Raw genomic sequence first — 20,600 nt, forward strand, 5'->3', positions numbered from 1 at the left:
TTTGCTAACCGGAGCAGCAGTTCCTAACCTTTTCACCCTTTTGTTTTATTCAGTGGTTAAGAGCACAGACTGAGACCAAATTGCCTGCATTCAAATGCTACCACGTACTACCTGGGTGACCTTGGCAAGTCACTTTATCCCTCTGTGCCTCCACTTCCTTTATTATAGGAAACCATCATAGCTACTGAGAGATTGAGTGATTAAGCTCTTAGAAAAGGGTCTGGATGTACCTAGTAAGTGTTATTTAAAATTTAAACAGGTTAGATAATGCTATGATTACCCATCCTGAGCCAGGGATTTGTACCTCAACTTTGTACAGTCACCACTTAGCTCTTCTGATTGGCTTTCTCTTCCTCCTACTCATTTCCATATTCTGTTGCATTATTATTAGGGCAGGGACTCTTCCTTTTGCTTGGGCTAGAGTGCAGTGGCGTCATCATAGCTCACTACAACCTCAAACTCCTGGGCTCAAGCAATCCTCCTGCCTCAGCCTCCTGAGTAGCTGGAACTATAGGCACGCGCCACCACACCAGCTGATTTTTATACTTTTGTGGAGACGGGGTCTCACTGTGGTGCTCAGGCTGGTCTCAAACTCCTGCCTCAAGCAATCCTCCTGCCTGGGCCTCCCAAAGTGCTAGGATCACAGGTGTGAGCCACTGCACCCAGCCCCTTCGTGCCTATTTGGTGAGCGGGCTTAAGGCTTGAATGATGTGATTCATGTAAGTGTTTAGCACAGTGCTCATCTATGACCAGTGCTGATGTTTCCCAGGTCCTTTGTCCTCCCTCAGAGGAATAAGCAGCTGCTCTCCTTTGCCTTCCAGGTCCAGTTTGGCCATGCTGGAGCTTGTGCCAACCAGGCTTCTGAGACCGCAGTAGCCAAGAACCAGGCTTTGAAGGAAGCAGGAGTATTTGTGCCCCGGAGCTTCGATGAGCTTGGAGAAATCATCCAGTAAGTGCACCGTGGGAAGGACACCAGCTGCCCTCTCCCTTTCCAAGTCCCTCCTGGGGTCAGCAGTCTCTCCAGCATAGGGTGGCTGAGATTCCTGTGTCTAGTACAGTCATGTGGGTGGTTCAAAATCCTCTTTCTCTTTGGCTTTCCTTTCATTTTGTTTGTAGAAGCAGCAGGTACAGGCCATTCAAGCTGTTGTTAAAATGCATTGAGTTTCTGAGCCTATCCAGTTGGTTGGGAGTTGGCAGCCTTAAATGAGAGATGAGCATGGAAGTGTTTAGAGAGTGTCACCTCTGTCTGACAAAGTTAGTGCGTTTCCTATGGTCTCTTCCTGTTTCTACCTCGTAAACCTGCCCAGCTGCTCCCCGCTATCCTTCCTTGGCCTCCAAATTTAGCTTCCGATAAAGCTCCATCCAGAGAAAGGGACACAAGCCGGTGGGGAGGAGGGGGTGAGTGCAGTCTTGGCCAGAACTTGTTTTCATTTAGTTCTCAGAATCCAGCTGGTGAGAATAAGCCACTGACAGGAAAGGGCTCAGAGCTGAAGACATCTACAGTGCTGGGTTAGATGGAGGAGCATTTTTGGGACGGCTTAGAAGAGCCCAGAATAAAAAAATCCATGTGGATCTTTTCTCCCGCCTCTCTCCCAGGTCTGTGTATGAAGATCTCGTGGCCAAAGGAGCTATTGTGCCTGCTCAGGAGGTGCCGCCCCCGACAGTGCCCATGGACTACTCCTGGGCCAGAGTACGTGCCTTGTGTGTTCCTAACAGTGTGGGCAGGGGAGCCTGGCCGTGGGGATAAGGTGGTGGGTTTTGAGTCGATTTGGCTCCAACTTCTGGAAGCCAGGCCCTCCTAACTAGTGGAAGCAACCATGTAGTCACTTCTTTGTGCTCTAAACCATGTCCCTGAAGGAGACTTCTCCAAGGGACATCCTAAGAAACCTCAATGATTAACTCTTGGATTCCACCCATTACTTGTGTGCTGGGTCTTGTAAGGGGGCCCTTCTGACGGTCAGGTAGAACACATGCAGAGCCCAGGAGGGCCAGGCCTGGTGTGTGTCTCTTACATCTGTATTGCCTCACCTGGACACAGAGGGGGCTGGGGACAAAGAATGTCCCCTAAGAGGTATCTCACACTTGCTAAGGGAGTTCAGAGGTGAAGTAGAGTCCACTGGGCCTAATTGTCTATGGGGTATAGATGAAGAGCTGATTTTCTTAATACACAAGGACTCTTAGAAATCAATGTTTAAAAGACCAAGAACCCACTAGAAAATGGGTACGGAATGGCATTTTAACATGAAAAAATGCCCAACCTAACTCATTATAACAAGAATCAAAGTAAAAGCTGTGATACCAATTTTTATCAGCAAAGATAAAAAAAATATATTTGATAATATGTTGTGTTTGTACAGGTTTGAGGAAACTGGTGCGTTTATTCATTGTTGGTGGGAGTGGAAATTGGGATAACCTTTCTGAATGGCAGTTGGGTAACACCAGTGAAATTTGAAAATGCTTATATGTTATGGCCCAGCAATTCCATATCTAGAACGTGACATCAGAGAAATGTTTTCATATAACACCCAAAGAAACATATCCAGAATATTTTTTTAGTTGTTATCAGTGAACTGCTGTGGTTTTATCATAAAATGGGATGGCATATAGCAGTTAAAAGGAAATAACTAGGTCTGTGTATGCATCGACATTTATAGAGCTCAGATTCATTGAGCACATTATGGAACAGTGTATCTATTATGATTATGAAAAACGTATGCTCACAAAACAGCATTGTATATTCTCCATGTGTCTACCTGTTTATGTAAATGAAAGTGGAGAAAGAAAGGTCCAGAAAGATGTCCACTAAACTAACACTGGGATATAAGACCAAGATTGGGGCAGAAGTCAGAGGGGAATAGCTATATTTGTTCTGTTTTAAATTTTTAAAAAAGGAGAACGTATTTATGTTACTTTTGTAATAAAAATGTAACTTACAAGCATTTTTTGAAATGTCAAAAGGGGAGAATTGAAGAAATGGGGTTGGACAGAATTGGACGATGATACCTCCTTGTGTCCCAGCACTGGAAATGGGGGATTCAGGTGCTCAGTGTCCCTGCCCTGGGTAAAGCACATTCTGAGGGGACCCCCATTTCCACAGCTGCTACCTCTGCACATTTTGGTGGGGGTTGGTAGCTGCATGTGAAATGTTTTTAAGATTTTCCTTTGGATTCATTTTATCATCTCTTATCCGGGTGACCTTGGGCTGGTTAGTGAGCCTGTCTACGCCTCCTTTTTTCACTATAACACAAGGAATGATTCTCCTTAGTGAAGTTAAAATGAAGTGATGGTTGTAAACTGCTTAGTGTCCTGCCTGGCCCAGCAAACACTCCGTGAAGGACCAAAAGAGTGCTGATGCAAAGCGGGTACCTGGCCATGGCGTTCCTGTTTTCTATGCCCTTGATGATCTAATACAAGGGCTTTTACATATCTTTCTCGGGAAGAGTTTGTCTGAGAGTTGTTGCTTGGCTTGCCAGAGTTTTAAGACACCTGCAGGGGACACAAAGTGGGGCAGTCCTGGAAATATCTATGGTGGTCACCACGACCCTGCTTCCCTCTGCCCAGGAGCTGGGTTTGATCCGCAAACCTGCCTCGTTCATGACCAGCATCTGTGACGAGCGAGGACAGGAGCTCATCTATGCGGGCATGCCCATCACCGAGGTCTTCAAGGAAGAGATGGGCATTGGTGGGGTCCTCGGCCTCCTCTGGTTCCAGAAGAGGTAAGGCACACAGGGCAGAGTTAACCATTTACCCTGACAAAAGGAAGAGGGGTGGGCAGGCTTGGGGGGTATATCCAAGGTCAGTCTTGAGGGCCACAAGTCAACTGAAAGGCCAGAGGAATGAGACAAAGCTATTCCTAAGTCTTCCAAGGGCAGAAGGACCAGTCTGTACCAAGAGAAGCCAAAAGCAATGACCTTATCAGAGGTCTTAGAACAGCCCCTTTCCCTTGGGAACTTTTAAAGAAACAGGACAGTGTTCACTTCGGCAGCACACATACTAAAATTGGAACGATACGGAGAAGATTAGCATGGCCCCTGCGCAAGGATGACATGCGAATTCATGAAGCATTCCATATTTTTTTAAAAAACAAAAATAAAATCAAGCAAAAAATAAAAAAAATATATAAAGAAACAGGATGGAGTAAATGCAGACCTCGTGACAGAAAGGTAGTGTTTAACGGGGAAGAACTGGAAAGATCTGGGAGCCTAAGGAGCGGGGGCCTGGGAGAGTTGCTGAACAGACACGAAGTACCTTATATTGTGTTCTCTTTGCAAATTTGCATCTCATCAGCCTGCATGTTAGAAAAAATTGGTTTTCTCTGCAACTCCCAAGTTTAGCCTTCCCCTAAGACTGACAGCTGGGCAAGGGAGCCAGTGAGCATGTGATTCATGCTTGAGGTGGCACTAGGCAGAAGCTGGATCAGAGTCTTGGTTGTGTCTTGCCCTCACCTGCAGAGAGATGGGTCATGGTCCTACTTTGGGCTCTTCTTGGGAAAAGTTCACAGCCTGTAACACCTGGGAGACCTTAGCAGGTCTCTCTGTCTCTGCTGTTGCTTCCCACATCTCCAGACTTTGTTCTTGATCTTTATTGGGAGGTTGAACACTGCAGGAAGGAGGCTTGGGGCCTCTTACACTGTGAAAGGGACAGGAGTCTCACCTCTCTGTCTGGCAGAGTAGCCACAAGTACAGGTCAAATCCGGGTGTAGCAACTCATGCTGAAAACTGCTGCCCAAAGAAGAGACTGCAAACCTTGGTTGCAAATTCTATTTTAAAAGCAGCATTTGATAACAGCAAAACCCAGAGCTACCGAAGAATCAGGAGATTTTGCCTTAGAGTTGTACAATAGTCTTAGACTTGGATTGGGAGGTAGCCACCCTTCCTGAATTTGCATGACTTGTTCGGGGAGATGGGAGAAAGTAGGAGCATGGCCTTGTTCACCTCTCCTCACTGCTCACACACCCTCCTCTAGGTTGCCCAAGTACTCTTGCCAGTTCATTGAGATGTGTCTGATGGTGACAGCTGATCATGGGCCAGCCGTCTCTGGGGCTCACAACACCATCATCTGTGCCCGAGCTGGGAAGGACCTGGTCTCCAGCCTCACCTCGGGGCTGCTCACCATTGTAAGTTCTGTCATCCTAGGAGGTGAACAGGGGGGACACTGGGCTTTGGCATCATGCTGCTCTGCCACAGCAGGGTCCTTAGAAGGTGCCCCTGAGTATAAAACCTTGTGCTGAGGGCTGTTCGGGACGTGCTGGGTTGGTTTGCAAAGCTGAAGGAAACTCTTACAGCTCACGTTTCTCCTCCAGGGGGATCGGTTTGGGGGTGCCTTGGACGCAGCAGCCAAGATGTTCAGTAAAGCCTTTGACAGTGGCATTATCCCCATGGAGTTTGTGAACAAGATGAAGAAGGAAGGGAAACTGATCATGGGTATTGGTCACCGAGTGAAATCGGTGAGTTGCTCTCCTGGAGAAGGGGGATGGCTCTACAGGGTGGGTGGTGACAGGAGGGCATCAGTTTAGCTGGGAGCACTCGAACTCTCGACTCCAACATGCAAAACTTTGGACATATTGACAGGCTGAATAGAAGGCAGCAATTTTATCCATTTTATCATACAGATTGCTCTTAACAGTTTAAATCTCTTTCAGTTGTGTGAAAATATGATGAAATGGAAACTTGGTAACTTTGGCTTCCCAAATGAATCTTACAGGAGGACAGACTAAGGCCAGAGTTGAGGAGACATAAAGGTCACCATAGGTTAAATAACGTTTCATGCTACAGTGACAAACAACTCCAGAAATCTCAGAGGCTTACAATAGAAAGGTTTATTTCTTATTCACACTACAAACGTCTTTGCTGAACAAGCAGCCTCTATCTGGGATGTGCTGGCCTCATGTCAGCAAGAAAAGAGCAACAGTAAGACCGCGGGAAGGTTCTTAAAAGCTTCTGCCTGGAGTTGTGTGGTTCACTTGCGCTCACATTTCATTGGCCAAGCAAGTCAAAGGGTTAAGCCTAATGTCCCTGGGGCAGGAAGAGTGATAATATGAAGCCAAGCCTGATTGGGAGAGACCAGTGGGGAAGGACAGTAAATATTTTACAGTTAATATGGTCTCACACAGGGCCTGTGTCCTCTATGTGTCCTCGTAATGCGTTGTGTTTACAAACCAGAGAGAAAGATGAGATGGTTGGCAGCTGTTTAGGGGCTCACAGGGACAGCTTCTTAGTAGGTCCCTTTGCCCTACGTTCCTTGGCTTTGTAGCTCCAGAAACTTCATTTAGTCAGGCACTCCACCGATCTAGGTGGGAAACGTGACTCACATTAATACAAGAGGGTCATGCATGTGATTCAGGACACCCACTTCCAGACAGCTGAACACTTGGCCATCTCAGGTTAGACATCCAGAGGTCGATTGATAAGCAAGGACTGGATTAGAACCAACCAGGGAAGGTGGTTAGCACGGAGGGACATCCCATCCAGGCCTTGCTGAACTTTGCTCAGCCACCCCTAGCTCCTGAGCAGATAACACCTTTCCCATCCACAGTATAGGGCCTCTTTGTAAGATAACACTAGACCTGCACTGCCACTCTCAGTCTTTGGGTTCCTTCCTTCTGGAGGCCACACTGACCTGGTGTGTCTCTTTGCTGAGGGAGGAAGTTGCTGTGATATTGGGATTTGGCATATACGTTGCCTGGATTGTCTCACGCCCCCACTGACAGATGTGGGTCTCTTAACAGATGGTTAATTTCATTCATTGCAGGTCTGGAGTTTTTCCTAAAATTTGGGGGATACTTTACTGTCCTACTCCTGACATGTGTAGAATTTTGTTCCAGCATGCCTAGGCCACAGAGCTGGTGGGCAGCATGGCTCGTGGGTGGAACCTAAGACTCTGGGTTGGAGAGTGGGCAAGTGCCAGCCCCGAGGTATCACACTGTGGGACCTACCTGGCCAGCTCCCTGAACATCTCCAGGGCTCAGCTGTAACGTCAAAGAGAGAACTTACAAAAGGTGGTTTTGTGTCGCAAATGAGATATGAGAGGACTTCACAAACCTTCAGCCCCACATCAGTGTCACAGTAGGTGCCACATGAAATCACACACGTGGATCATCAGGTCCCTGAATGGGCTCTGGGATAAGACATGTACAGTTCTGATCACCTGTGACACAAATGCAAACATATCCCTTAACAGCAGCGTGTGAGTGGGTTCCTCTGTAACCTTGGGTCTATTTGTAGATAAACAACCCAGACATGCGAGTGCAGATCCTCAAAGATTATGTCAAACAGCATTTCCCTGCCACCCCTCTGCTCGATTATGCACTGGAAGTGGAGAAGATTACCACCTCAAAGGTAACAAAGAAAAAAATTCTCTAATTCCCTTAATCATATGTTAGGTGAATTTCTTGGTGGAAATGAGAGCCAAGTTACATTTTGATTATGCAGCTAAAATCAATCTGGTTTGGCCAGGCGTGGTGGCTCACACCTGTAACTCTAGCACTCTGGGAGACCGAGGTGGGAGGATCTCTCAAGGTCAGGAGTTCAAGACCAGCCTGAGCAAGAGCGAGACCCCTGTCTCTACTAAAAATAGAAAGAAATTAGCTGGACAACTAAAAATATATATAGGAAAAAAAAATTAGCCGGGCATGGTGGCGTATGCCTGTAGTCCCAGCTACCCGGGAGGCTGAGGCAGAAGGATCACTTGAGCCCAGGAGTTTGAGGTTGCTGTGAACTAGGCTGACACCACGGCACTCTAGCCCAGGCAACAGAGTGAGACTCTGTCTCAAAAAAAAAAAAAAAAAAAAAGAAAGAAATCTGGTTTTCTGGAAATTTTTATTTCTGTTGCATAACTAAATTCAGCAGACATGTATTAAATGTCAACTAGGTGTCGGGTCCGTTGCAAGGTGCTGGGAATTGAGCTGAGTGAGACACAGTTTTAACCAATGGGGATATTTTGGTGGGAGGTTTTTGTTTTGGGGATATTTTTTTTTTTTCGGGATGGAGTCTTGGCTATATTGCCTAGGCTGGTTTCGAACTCCTGGGCTCAAGCCATTCTCCCACCTCAGCCTCCTGAGTAACTGGGTTAGTGGGAGGTTTTGAATGGTGGACAAAATTCATAGTAATAGTGGTATTGGTAACAGTGGAAAATCACAAAGAAAAAATGAGAAATAATGATAAACGCTTTGAATTTTTTTGCCTTCCCAGAAACCAAATCTTATCCTGAATGTAGATGGTTTCATTGGAGTTTCATTTGTAGACATGCTTAGACACTGCGGGTCCTTCACTCGGTAAGCATCGCAGCCATTTTCTTCCTCATAACATTGACTTATTTTTGTTGTTTCCTTTCAATTATAAAAATAATGCATGCTCATTATAGAGGATTTAGAAAATAAGCAGAGGTATAAAGAATAAAAAAAAATTGCCTGTTATCCTAGCCACCCAGAACACTCATCTTTTCTACTTAGAAACCAAAGAGAGCTTCTTGTTCCTGGGCAGAAATAGTGCTGTCTGTCAGGAGGAGGACGGTCATGTGAGCCATTTTAAAACTACAAGTTGATTGTGTGTTGCAGGGAGGAAGCTGATGAATATATTGACATTGGAGCCCTCAATGGCATCTTTGTGCTGGGAAGGAGTATGGGCTTCATTGGTAAGTTCGCTGCCCTTGTTGTTTTAAGGGTTGGTTGTTGTTTTTGGGTTTTTTTTATTTAACTCTCACAGTTCAGCTATATCACTTGCCCATGTGGTGAGTTTCTACACAAGAGTCGTTATATTTTCTTTTCTTTTTTTTGAAACAGAGTCTGGCTCTGTTGCCCTGGCTAGAGTGCTGTGGCGTCAGCCTAGCTCACAGCAACCTCAAACTCCCGGGCTCAAGCGATCCTTCTGCCTCAGCCTCTCGAGTAGCTGGGACTACAGGCACGCGCCACCATGCCCGGCTAATTTTTATATATATATATTTTTAGTTGTCCAGATAATTTCTTTCTATTTTTAGTAGAGACGGGGTCTCGCTCTTGCTCAGGCTGGTCTCGAACTCCTGAGCTCAAGCAATCCTCCCGCCTCGGCCTCCCAGAGTGCTAGGATTACAGGCGTGAGCCACCGCGCCCGGCCATTATATTTTCTTAATTATTGTTTTTTTGTTTGGTTGGTTTTGTTTTTTGTTTTGTTTTGTTTTTTTGAGACAGAGGCTTGCTCTGTTTCCTAGGCTAGAGTGCAGTGGCATCATCATGGCTCACTGCAGCCCTTAAACTTCTGGGTTCAAATGATTCTCCTGCCTCAGCCTCCCAAGTAGCTGGGACTACAGGCATGAGCCACCATGCCCGGCTAATTTTTATATATATATATTTTTAGTTGTCCAGATCATTTCTTTCTATTTTTAGTAGAGACGGGGTCTCACTCTTGCTCAGGCTGGTCTCGAACTCCTGAGCTCAAACAATCCGCCCGCCTCGGCCTCCCAGAGTGCTAGGATTACAGGCGTGAGCCACCGCGCCCGGCCATTATATTTTCTTAATTATTGTTTTTTTGTTTGGTTGGTTTTGTTTTTTGTTTTGTTTTGTTTTTTTGAGACAGAGGCTTGCTCTGTTTCCTAGGCTAGAGTGCAGTGGCATCATCATGGCTCACTGCAGCCCTTAAATTTCTGGGTTCAAATGATTCTCCTGCCTCAGCCTCCCAAGTAGCTGGGACTACAGGCTCATGCTACCACGCCCAGCTAATTTTTCTATTTTTTTTGTAGAGATGGGGTCTCCAGTCTCTTGCTACTGTGCCCAGCCCTTAATCATTGTTCTTAATCCTTCCTTCCTTACTGTAACTTCCCCCTTATCTTTATCCTTTGTTCTTAGAAACAATTGTTAGCCCAGGAAAATAGAATTAAATCCAATGGTTCCCTTTTACCAAGTGTGTCATATCTCCCTATGGAATGGATCTGGCTTCACTTCCCCACTGCTTTATATCTGCTTGTTTTGTATTAGAAAGATGTCCCTTCCTTATCCTTCCCCCCTCACCAGGCTTACAGAACTCTAACAAAAAGATGCATTTACTTCATTTTAGGACACTATCTTGACCAGAAGAGGCTGAAGCAGGGGCTGTATCGTCATCCGTGGGATGATATTTCATATGTTCTTCCAGAACACATGAGCATGTAACTGCATCAGGAACCCTGTTGCAGTAAACTGAAGACAAGAAGTCCTCCCCCTGGGAAGAAGCGTGCAGACAGCTGGCAGGGAAGCCTCCCATAGGATGGCCTGGAATGTAAACAGCCACTGGTGTACAGGCATTGAAGGCCAACACCCAGAGGCTAACACTTGTTCAGTCCACACAAAGAAGCTTAATATTTTTTTTATAAGCATAGAAATAAAAACCAAGCCAATACTTGTGACATTTGCTCTGCTACCTGCTGTATTTATTATATGGAAGCATCTAAGCACTGTCAGGATAGTGTTCTTGCTCATTGTAGGGTGTGTTATGACGTTGCTTTCTTTTTTCATTAGTTAAAACATTTTTTTTCCCTTGGAGGAAGGGAATGAAATTTTTAAGACCTCAAGATACTATACATTTAAAGCACCCCTGCTGTTTTGTTTTTCCACTTCCCTTTCGTTCTCCTTATATAACATGAAGAACATTGTATTAATCTGATTTTTAAGGATCTTTTTGTATGTTATGTGTTAAGGGTTTGTTTGGTATCCTGCTGAAACGTTATGTGTTGCAGATCAAAGTCTGCTTACATCGAGGGGATGGGACCATTGCATCCTTAACCATTGTCACAGAATATGTGGAGTAGTAATTTAAAATGCAAAGTTGTAACGTATGTTTAAAATGGAAACGCAAAGAAAAAAGCTGTGAAATGTCTTGTGTCTTATGTTCTCTATTTATGCAGCTGACTTGTCTGTAACTGAAGTGTGGGTCCAAGGGCTCATCTCCAGCTGCTTTGCATCTGTCATCCACAAAGATTCTAGGCAGCTGCCACCTCAGTCTCTTCTCTGTATTATCATAGTTTGGTTTAAATAAACTATATAGTAACAATGAAGGCATACTGCTGTCTCCTGTCATCTGTATCTTTTCATCTGTATTCCCTTTGAACTGTACTTTCTGATAGTTTCAGTACACGTTGTTAAAAATGCTCATCTACCTCTTAAAAAAATAAAATTAAAACACTAGCATCAAAAAATATAAAACCCCCGATTATCTTCTCCCCTAAAATCGGTACCTCCGGCTTTCTCAGTGAATGGTAAACAAAGATACTCAGGCCAAAAGCTTGGGAATCACCCTTTCCTCTACTCTCTGGTTGCCATGTTCTGTTGATTTACCCTTTAACTCTCCCTCTGGTCTGTCCACATCTGGTCTGCTAACCGGTGCTCCTGTTTCCCCTTTTGTCCCTGTAGGGTCCATTCTTCACACAGCCACCAGTGATATTTTTAAAAACCCATTGAACTGGCCCGCTCCCTTGCTTAAAACCCAAAAGTGGTTTTTATTCATCAACAGTGACTATGATCCAAGCTCTATGCAAAACACCTGACGTGAGCATTATCTCATCGAACCTTTGCAGTGATCTTCCAAGACAGACAATATCCCCGATTTCAGAAGATAAATTAGTTCAGAGATAATAAGTAACTTGCTCACCCTCATCCGCTTAGCCAGGCCTTGGTCTTTTTATCTTCTAAAATGTTTACTCCAAAGCCATTTTAAATAAAAATCCTATATTTTTCCTATATATCAAGGCTTTAACCACGTGTGGTGGTCTAAGATGGCTTTTACTTTACAAAGTGACTGCCGAGAGCATCCATCCTCCTACCGAGACCAGGGTGGGAGGCCCGGGGTGAAGTCACCACTGGGAGAGATTGCAGTCGAACCCTATCAAGGGTGGGCGGATTGCGGGAGGCGCGGCGGCGCATGCGCGGCCGGTGGGAGGCCCGGCTCCGCCCCGCGCGCACTATTTAATCCCAGAATCCCTCTGTGTAGCACCAGAACGGCGGCGTCGTTCTGTGACTGCGGAGCTCGGCCGCGGTGGCATCAAGATGGCGGCAGCGGCTGTTGCAGCGGCAGCAGCGGCGGCGGCGGCTGCATCTCTTCAGGTGCTGGAGATGGAGAGCATGGAGACGGCCGCTGCCGGCTCGGCGGGGCTGGCTGCCGAAGTCCGAGGCAGCGGCACGGTTGACTTCGGGCCGGGGCCCGGGATCTCTGCAATGGAGGCGAGCGGGGGCGATCCGGGCCCAGAGGCCGAGGATTTCGAGTGCAGCTCTCACTGCTCAGAGCTGTCCTGGCGGCAGAACGAGCAGCGGCGCCAGGGCCTCTTCTGTGACATTACCCTGTGCTTCGGCGGTGCCGGAGGCCGCGAGTTCCGGGCCCACCGCTCGGTGCTGGCTGCCGCCACTGAGTACTTCACGCCCCTGCTCTCAGGCCAGTTTTCCGAGTCCCGCTCGGGCCGGGTGGAGATGCGCAAGTGGAGCTCCGAGCCGGGGCCCGAACCCGACACAGTGGAAGCCGTTATCGAATACATGTACACCGGGCGCATCCGAGTCAGCACTGGCAGTGTGCACGAGGTGCTGGAGTTGGCCGACAGGTAGGCGAGGGAGGCGGGAGCGCGGAGGGAGGGCGCGGCGCGGAGAAGGGGAGATGCTAGCCCCCGGAGGGGCCTGCGGAGGGGGTAGAGCAGTGTCTGGGCACCGCAGCCAGCGAGCCCTCAGTGGATGCATTCGGTTCATTCTCGCTGGGGAGCGCCCGGTGTGGGGCAGACAGCGCGCTGGGCTCTGAGGTTGCAGCCTCAGGTCCGGCGTGGGAGCGCAGATTCTAGGTAGAGGGACAAAGGCAATGAAAAGGAAAGTATGTGATGAGTGCTGTGCTGAGATTCAAAAGGAATGAAAGGATAGTGATTGAGTAGAAGAAAGACCTTTCTAAGGAGGTGACACTTAAACCGACCTCTAAATGGAAAGAAAAAACTGGCGATGCAAAGATGGGGGATGAACATTCCAGGCTGATAGCGCAAAGGCCCTCAGGCAGGATCCAGTTTGGCTTGGAGAAGGAACTTAAAAAAAACAGAATGAGGCTGGATCTAGTGGGTGAATAGGAGAAGGGTGTGTGAGTTGCATTGGAATAAGGAGTTTGGATTTGACTGAGTGTGATGAGCAGCTGGGTAAAGAAATGATCTGACTTAAATATTTTAAAAGATTATTCTGCTACTGTGGTAAACGGATTGTAGGGAACAGGAATGAATGCTCTAGAGCCTGGTTAGCTGGCAGATGAATACTGTTTATAGAGGTAGGGAGGAGTCTGTTTTGGCAGTATCATCTTACAGATTCATTATTTTAACAAATACCTATTGAGTGCCTATTATGCGTCAGATCACACACCCGATGCTGGGATTCAGCAGTGAACAAAACAGACAAAAGTCCTTTTTCTTACAGTATTTACCATTGGTAAGTAGACTATATAGGCTGTTAGATGATTGTTATCATTGTAATGAAAAGTAAAGCATGATGGCGGGGGCACATAGAAAGTGCTGGTGGAGAGGAACTGTTGTTTCAATTGGATGGATAGAGAATGCCTCACGAAGACGACATTTTGCAGAGAACTGAGGGGCGAGGTAAAGAGTGTTTCAGGTAGGGAACACAGGTGCAAAGGCCCTGAGATGGAGCTTGTCTAGATGTTAGAGAACAGCCAGGAGCCAATGTGGCTGTATCAAAGGGATGCAGAGTGAGAGGAGCAGGAGAAGCCTCAGGAAGGTAATGGTGATGGATCCCGATCCCACAGGGCCTTGTTGGCCTGAGGAAGGACTTGAGCTTTTACTCTAAATGAAATGGGAAGGTGTGGGGCAGAAGAATGACGCAATCTGATTTGATGAATTTTGCTGTGTTGTAAAGAGGGTGGAGCCTTGGGGAGAGAGTGGCAAGGACAGAAGCTGAGAGACTAGTGTAGGAGGTTGTTGCAGTGGTGATGGAGGCTTGGATTGAGTAGGAAGAAGTGAAGGTAATAAGTGTTGTGGTTGTAGATATATTTTGAAGGTAGGGTAGATGGATTTGCTGATGGATTTGTTGGATGTAAGGGAAAAGACTGCTAGTTTTTTGACTCAAACAGTTGGAAAGATGGAGTTATTAAGATGTGGAAGATTGCAGTAAGAGCAGGTTTGGGAGGAAGATTAGGAGTTTAGTTTTGGTTAAGAAGATGTCTGGGTAGGCTGTTGGGTATAAGAGCACTGGGAGGTGTCGGGCGGTGGCTCACACCTGTAATCCTAGCACTCTGGAAGGCCAAGGTGGGAGGATCACTTGAGGTCAAGAATTCAAGACCAGCAAGAGCAAGACCCCATCTCTACTAAAAATGTAAAAAATTAGTCAGGCATGGTAATGCGCACCTGTAGTCTCAGCTACTCGGGAGGCTGAAGCAGGAGGATCGCTTGACCCCAGGAGTTTGAGGTTGTTGTGAGCTAGGCTGATGCCACTGCACTCTAGCCTGGGTGACAGAATGAGACTGTCTCAGAAAAAAAATAAAGAAGAACATTGGGAGCTGGAGATACGGGGATGGGGCTGGAATTAGCATATAGTTGTTAACTAAAGCCATGGGACTGGATGAAATGACTTAGGGAGTGTAGATGGAAATGGGGCAGGGAGAGAGGGTAGGCAGGACCCTGGGGTTCTCTAGAATGTTAAAGGGGAGCCAGCAGAGGAGACTGATACCATGGAAACCTAGGAAGAAGAACGTCAAGGAGGGAGTTGCCAGTTGTGGCAACTCTCAACCCATAAATCACTGGATGGTATTGACAAGAGCTAGTTAACCCTTGCTTTATAAAGAGGATCAGAAAAAGAGTACAAATGTGGAAATGTTTTAAGGGGATGGTCAAGGGAGGTAAATACCCACCCAAGGTAGGAGATACTAGAGGATGTTTGTGTGCTGATGAAATTTATTCAGTGGAAGAGGAGAAATTAATGTTTCAGGAGCAGGGGAATAATTGCAGGAATAAAGTCCCTGCAACCAAGAAAGCGTTGATCCTTTTCTTCCCATCAATAAAAGACAAGTCAACAGGAAAAGGCCAGGTGTGTTGGCTCATGCGTTTAATCCCAGTGCTTTGGGAGGCCAAGACAGGAGGATTGCTTGAGACCTGGAACTCCAGACCAGCTTGGGCAATAGTGAGACCCTGTCTGTACAAAAAAATAAGAAAAATTAGCCAGGGCACCGATAGTCCCAGCTACTGGGGAGGCTGAGGCAAGAAGATTGCTTGAGCCCAGGAGTTGGAGGTTACAGTGAGCTATGATCACACCATTGCACTCCAGCCTGGGTGACAGGATGAGACCCTGTCTCTTAAAAAAAAAAATAAAAGAAAGAAAGAATAGATGTAGCCTGTGGTAAAAGTTTTGGATAAGGAGAGGCCTCAGAGAAAGCCTGTTTTCATCACTGTCTACCTTGCTGTTTACCTCACCAATGTAGATTTTCTCTAGAGATGCAAATCTCTCCCACAAAAGACAGCTTTTCAGAACTATTCCTGTGGTTTGCAGCCCCTTGGAATAGCCATAGTGAAATGTGCTGAAGAAGTATATTTGGGGTGAAATATTCTGATTTCCTTCAGTATAGAATCCATATTAAAATTGGAAAGGTTAGCTGGGTGCGGTGCCTCACGCCTGTAATCCTAGCACTTTGCGAGGCTGACGTGGGAGGATTGCTTGAGGTCAGGAGTTTGAGACCAGCCTGAGCAAGGGTGAGACCTGGTCTCTACCAAAAATAGAAAAAATTAGCTGGGCATCCTGGTGTGTACCTGTAGTCCCAGTTATTTGGGAGGCTGAGGCACGAGGATTGCTTGAGCCCAGGAGTTAGAGGTTGCAGAGAGCTATAATGATGCCACGGCACTCTAGCCCAGGCAACAGAGCGAGACTCTGTCTCAAAAAAATAAAAAATAAAAATCAAATTGGAAACATTGGACCGGGAAGGTAAAGGATAGGTTACAGCAGCAGGTAGATTGGGTGGTAGGAAAATGAAGTTCCTGTCTGATTGTTTCTGTTTTCTCAAAGTGTGAGGCCGGGTCATTAATCAGAAGGTAGAGTGGGATGGGTATAGGTCTGAGGGAGGGGGGTTTGTTCAATGAAAATGGATAGAGCTCTGTCAACGTCTCTTTGAAAAGAAAAAAAATGGATGGAGAAGTGTTATCGCACTCACTAAAGCTGTGTTTGCTTCTGTCATGTGATCTTATGTTTGTTAGATTTGCCCTGCTTTATTGGGAGTTAGAGGTGAGGAGAGGAGAGCATACTTCAGGCAATTCACTTAAAACTCTTAAGTTCTCTCCATCTGTCAGCTGCTGAGCAGCTGTCTTGTGTCAGGCACTGTTCAGAGTGCCCTATAATCATAATGTCCTGCTTTGAGGCAGGACCCCGCCCCCCCGGTATATTTTGTCTATTGGTGATCATACCTACCTTACAGGGCACTTAGAAGGATCAGAAATAATAGAATGTGCCCTGCACGATGCCCTTCACGTGACAGATGCCTAGAACATGATAGCTATTGTTTGCATAGAGCAGTGCTTACAAACACCTGTCTAGGGGAATGTATCTCAGAATTACCTGGAGTGCCTGCTAAAAATAGGAGCTCAGGGTAGTCTGGGAGCTAGGTGGCCCTGGCACCCAGACATATCTGGGAGCCACTAAAGCCCTTGCCACTGTATCTTGTCTTTGTTTTATCTCTAAGGCAGTGTGCCCCCTTAAGAGGGTGAAGGGAACCTGTCCTATTCATTTTTATATCGTAGTTAAGATAGTTATTAAACACAATAACCATAGTAACAAATGGTTATGAATTGAGAGAGAGAGGTCGGACTGATGAGGTCATCCTTATATTGTTTAAGGTTCTTCTCAGTTCTGGGAACTTACTCTTTGTAAAACAATAGCTACCCTCAGGCTGGATGCTGCCAGATTTATGAATTTAGCTGTAGCTATTGTGGATTGTGTTTTGTTTTTTTTAAATTTAACTTTAAATGATTTAGGTGGGCAGACATCTAGTCAGCTACATGCAGCTACATGCCAAACCAGTCTCTTGTCTCTTTTGTTTTTTAACCTAGACCGTCCTACACATGTTTTTTTGTTGTGTTTTTGTTTTGTTTCCTGATTTCTTCAGATGTTTTGAGTTTGCCTTGCCATCCCCACTTTAATGGGAACCCAGCTCAGGGCTGGGTTCCCCTAAGCACCTCACCCCATCAGGCTGCCCAAGAAGAAGGTTCTGGTGAGGAGGAAATTAAAACCTCTGACACAAAGCCTAGACTCCTTGCTGTTCCTTCTGATGCCTGACCAAATAGAGCCTTCAAGAAGTCACAGTTCCTGCCTGACTTTCACTTTATACCATATAGTTGATGATTGATGAGGTCTCTTCACTGAGACCCTGCTTCATTTAAGAAGAGGCTGGTGACTGGCAAGAGATTAGGAAAGGATGGCAGAGACAGTTTGTATTGGAATTTGCCTTTGCCAAGGACAAATTAAAGTGGAAATGAAGTTTGGGACTATTGTACTTTATTAAATGATATGTAAAAAAACTCCAGCCAGGTGCAGTGTCACATGCATGTAGTCCCAGCTACTTGGGCGGCTGAGGTGGGGGCATTTATATATGCTTTTAAACGTACATTTTCGAGCACAATATTTTCTAATTTGGGAGGATTTTCTTTTTTCAGATGTTGTATTAATATGTAAGATGACACTAATCTCACCATTTCAATTTGTATAACTCAGCTACTCTCAAAATGTAACCACATACAGCATGCATATTTGAAAAATAATCTTTTTTTCTTGATTTCAGGTTCCTATTAATTCGTTTAAAAGAATTTTGTGGAGAATTTCTCAAGAAAAAGCTTCATCTCTCAAACTGTGTGGCCATTCATAGCTTAGCTCACATGTACACCCTGAGCCAGCTTGCTCTGAAAGCTGCTGATATGATACGGAGAAATTTCCACAAAGTAATTCAGGATGAAGAATTTTATACTCTACCTTTCCATCTCATTCGAGACTGGCTATCAGACTTGGAAATTACAGTTGATTCTGAAGAGGTTCTCTTTGAAACAGTTTTGAAGTGGGTTCAGAGAAATGCTGAAGATAGAGAGAGATACTTTGAAGAACTTTTTAAATTGCTCAGGTTGTCCCAGATGAAACCTACCTACCTTACTCGGCATGTCAAACCAGAGAGGCTGGTAGCCAGTAATGAAGTTTGTGTCAAGTTGGTGGCTGATGCAGTGGAGAGGCATGCCCTGAGAGCTGAGAATATACAATCTGGCACCTTCCAGCACCCTGCTTCTCATGTCTCCTTATTACCTCGTTATGGGCAAAACATGGACGTGATCATGGTTATTGGAGGTGTGTCAGAAGGAGGGGACTATTTAAGTGAATGTGTGGGCTATTTTGTTGATGAGGACAGATGGGTAAACCTGCCCCATATTCATAATCACCTTGATGGACATGCAGTTGCAGTAACAGAGTCCTATGTGTATGTTGCTGGATCAATGGAACCAGGGTTTGCTAAAACCGTAGAAAGGTATAACCCAAATTTGAATACATGGGAACATGTTTGTAGTCTGATGACAAGAAAGCATTCTTTTGGGCTGACAGAAGTCAAAGGGAAGCTCTATAGCATTGGAGGACATGGCAACTTTAGTCCTGGTTTTAAAGATGTGACTGTTTATAATCCTGAGCTTGATAAATGGCACAACTTGGAATCGGCACCAAAGATTCTTCGAGATGTCAAAGCGCTAGCCATTGAAGACCGCTTTGTGTACATTGCTGCCCGCACTCCCGTGGACCGGGACACTGAAGATGGATTAAGGGCTGTAATTACTTGCTATGATACAGAGACTCGACAGTGGAAAGATGTGGAGTCTTTGCCCCTTATTGACAATTACTGCTTTTTCCAAATGTCTGTGGTCAATTCAAACTTTTATCAGACAGCATCGTGCTGTCCCAAGACTTACTCTTTAGAAAATGAAGAGGCCATAAGAAAAATTGCCAGCCAAGTGTCTGATGAGATCCTTGAAAGCCTGCCTCCAGAAGTCCTAAGCATCGAAGGAGCAGCCATTTGCTATTACAAAGATGACGTCTTCATTATTGGAGGCTGGAAGAACAGTGATGATATTGACAAACAGTATCGGAAAGAAGCCTACCGATACTGTGCTGAGAGAAAGAGGTGGATGCTTCTTCCTCCCATGCCACAACCTCGTTGTAGAGCCACTGCTTGTCATGTGAGAATCCCATACCGGTACTTGCATGGCACACAGAGATATCCTATGCCTCAAAACCTAATGTGGCAGAAGGACCGCATCAGACAGATGCAGGAAATACATCGGCATGCCCTAAACATGCGGCGAGTGCCAAGCTCTCAGATTGAATGCTAGATTCTCTAATACATGCAGCGTAAGACTGTTATACCTGTTTCGTGAAGCTGAAGATAAACAGACTGTTATTTGAAAAAGTATGTCGATAACTTATTTTCTACCTGAACTGATTATTACCCCTCAACAAGGAAGTACAGTTAAAAACTGAAGAATGGGAAACTCAGTTCAATACGTGGTAATTTTTGTTAGCTTGCGATGTTTATCTGTCTTTGGTCTGTGTGTATGTGCTAGCTAAATAAGATCTTATTAAAGACAAGTGGAAAAATCGGGTGTAGTTACTTGGTTGTTTTTCTGCCAACAAGGTGTAACTCCTTTGTCTTGGGGACTTAGGTTTCCAACATGCTTTAAGCACCAATTTTACTTGCACATTTACTTTGATATTCTTTTTCATTTTTTCAAGAATGGTGGGTTTTGACAAGGTCAGAATTTATGCATTTAGCCCTTATCTGCAGGAGGCATGTGCAATAGTGAGACTGAAATTTGAAGGAAAATGCACAAGATTTCAGCAAGGTGATTTCAGAATGTTTGCATTAATATTTTGTTGTATTTATCTAGAAATGATATTTTCATTTCTAGAAGAGGTGACTGATGATGAATTTGTGATTGGCTCTTGCATTTTTTGAATATTTTTCATTTCTTTAGCAGCTGTTTATAGACTTTAAGCCATCACTCTAAGATGATGGTAGTTGGCAAAAGTATAGATCTTTCGCTGATTGATTGAATACAGAGCAAGTTACACATGTGAAATTTCTTTCTCTAAGAAGAAAAGTATTATTAGCGTAGACTGAGAAATCAAAGGCATTTAAAAATTTAAAAACACTCTTTCCAGGAGTTGCAGGCTTATTTGAGGATATGTTAATGAGTGTAAATAATGCCTATGACAATCGATACTCAATGCCTTCAGTTTTAATTTTTGCTCTAATGCATATTTTGAAGCATCTTCATCATTCCTTTCTATAAGAAAATGTTTTTTTTTCCTTCAAAATGGGAAGGAATTAACAATTTTAGAGAAATGTTTCTAAAGAGAAGCCTTATTATTTCTGGCCCTGATTGTTATAGTCTATCCAGTTGCCCTAGACTTTTATTGGAATGTTACCTGGGACTAGAATACCAAATTTGGGTGCATAATTTTGGCTCTTAAGGATTTATCACTACAGTTATCTTTTATTGATTTTTATGCATTTTTCTAATTCTCTTACACACTCCCAAGCTTTATAAAGTTAGCACTCAGGTTGACTCTTAGCATTTAGTTAACATAAAGGACTCCTGTTCTAATGGTTTGTAAT

General features: G+C 45.0%; 2 protein-coding genes across 2 annotated transcripts in view; both read left to right on the plus strand.

The window, feature by feature from the left end:
• The window catches only part of ACLY (ATP citrate lyase), a 53,285-nt gene extending 42,278 nt beyond the window's left edge, over nt 1-11,007 (plus strand). Inside the window, 9 exon segments of the mRNA XM_012656713.1 lie at nt 822-949; nt 1,597-1,690; nt 3,562-3,716; nt 4,966-5,116; nt 5,303-5,446; nt 7,224-7,337; nt 8,190-8,272; nt 8,555-8,631; nt 10,026-11,007. Coding sequence (XP_012512167.1) covers nt 822-949; nt 1,597-1,690; nt 3,562-3,716; nt 4,966-5,116; nt 5,303-5,446; nt 7,224-7,337; nt 8,190-8,272; nt 8,555-8,631; nt 10,026-10,120 — 1,041 coding nt within the window. The 3' untranslated portion in view covers nt 10,121-11,007.
• Nucleotides 11,008-11,970: 963 nt separating this feature from the next.
• Nucleotides 11,971-19,508, plus strand: KLHL11 (kelch-like family member 11). The gene is made up of 2 exons (XM_012656654.1): nt 11,971-12,534; nt 17,733-19,508. The coding sequence occupies exons 1-2, from the start codon at nt 11,990-11,992 to the stop codon at nt 19,312-19,314; spliced, it is 2,127 nt and encodes a 708-aa protein (XP_012512108.1). The 5' UTR covers nt 11,971-11,989; the 3' UTR covers nt 19,315-19,508.
• The last annotated feature ends 1,092 nt before the right edge of the window (nt 19,509-20,600 follow it).

This window comes from Propithecus coquereli, unplaced genomic scaffold (assembly GCF_000956105.1).
Source record: "Propithecus coquereli isolate 6110/MARCELLA unplaced genomic scaffold, Pcoq_1.0 Scaffold515, whole genome shotgun sequence".
NCBI lineage: Eukaryota > Metazoa > Chordata > Mammalia > Primates > Indriidae > Propithecus > Propithecus coquereli.

Bases quoted from the DNA above. Each gene is read 5' to 3' on its own strand.
- KLHL11 (XM_012656654.1), top strand. From the start codon at position 11,990: ATGGCGGCAGCGGCTGTTGCAGCGGCAGCAGCGGCGGCGGCGGCTGCA. The intron at 12,535-17,732 runs GTAGGCGAGGGA...TCTTGATTTCAG, and splicing joins GTGCTGGAGTTGGCCGACAG to GTTCCTATTAATTCGTTTAA.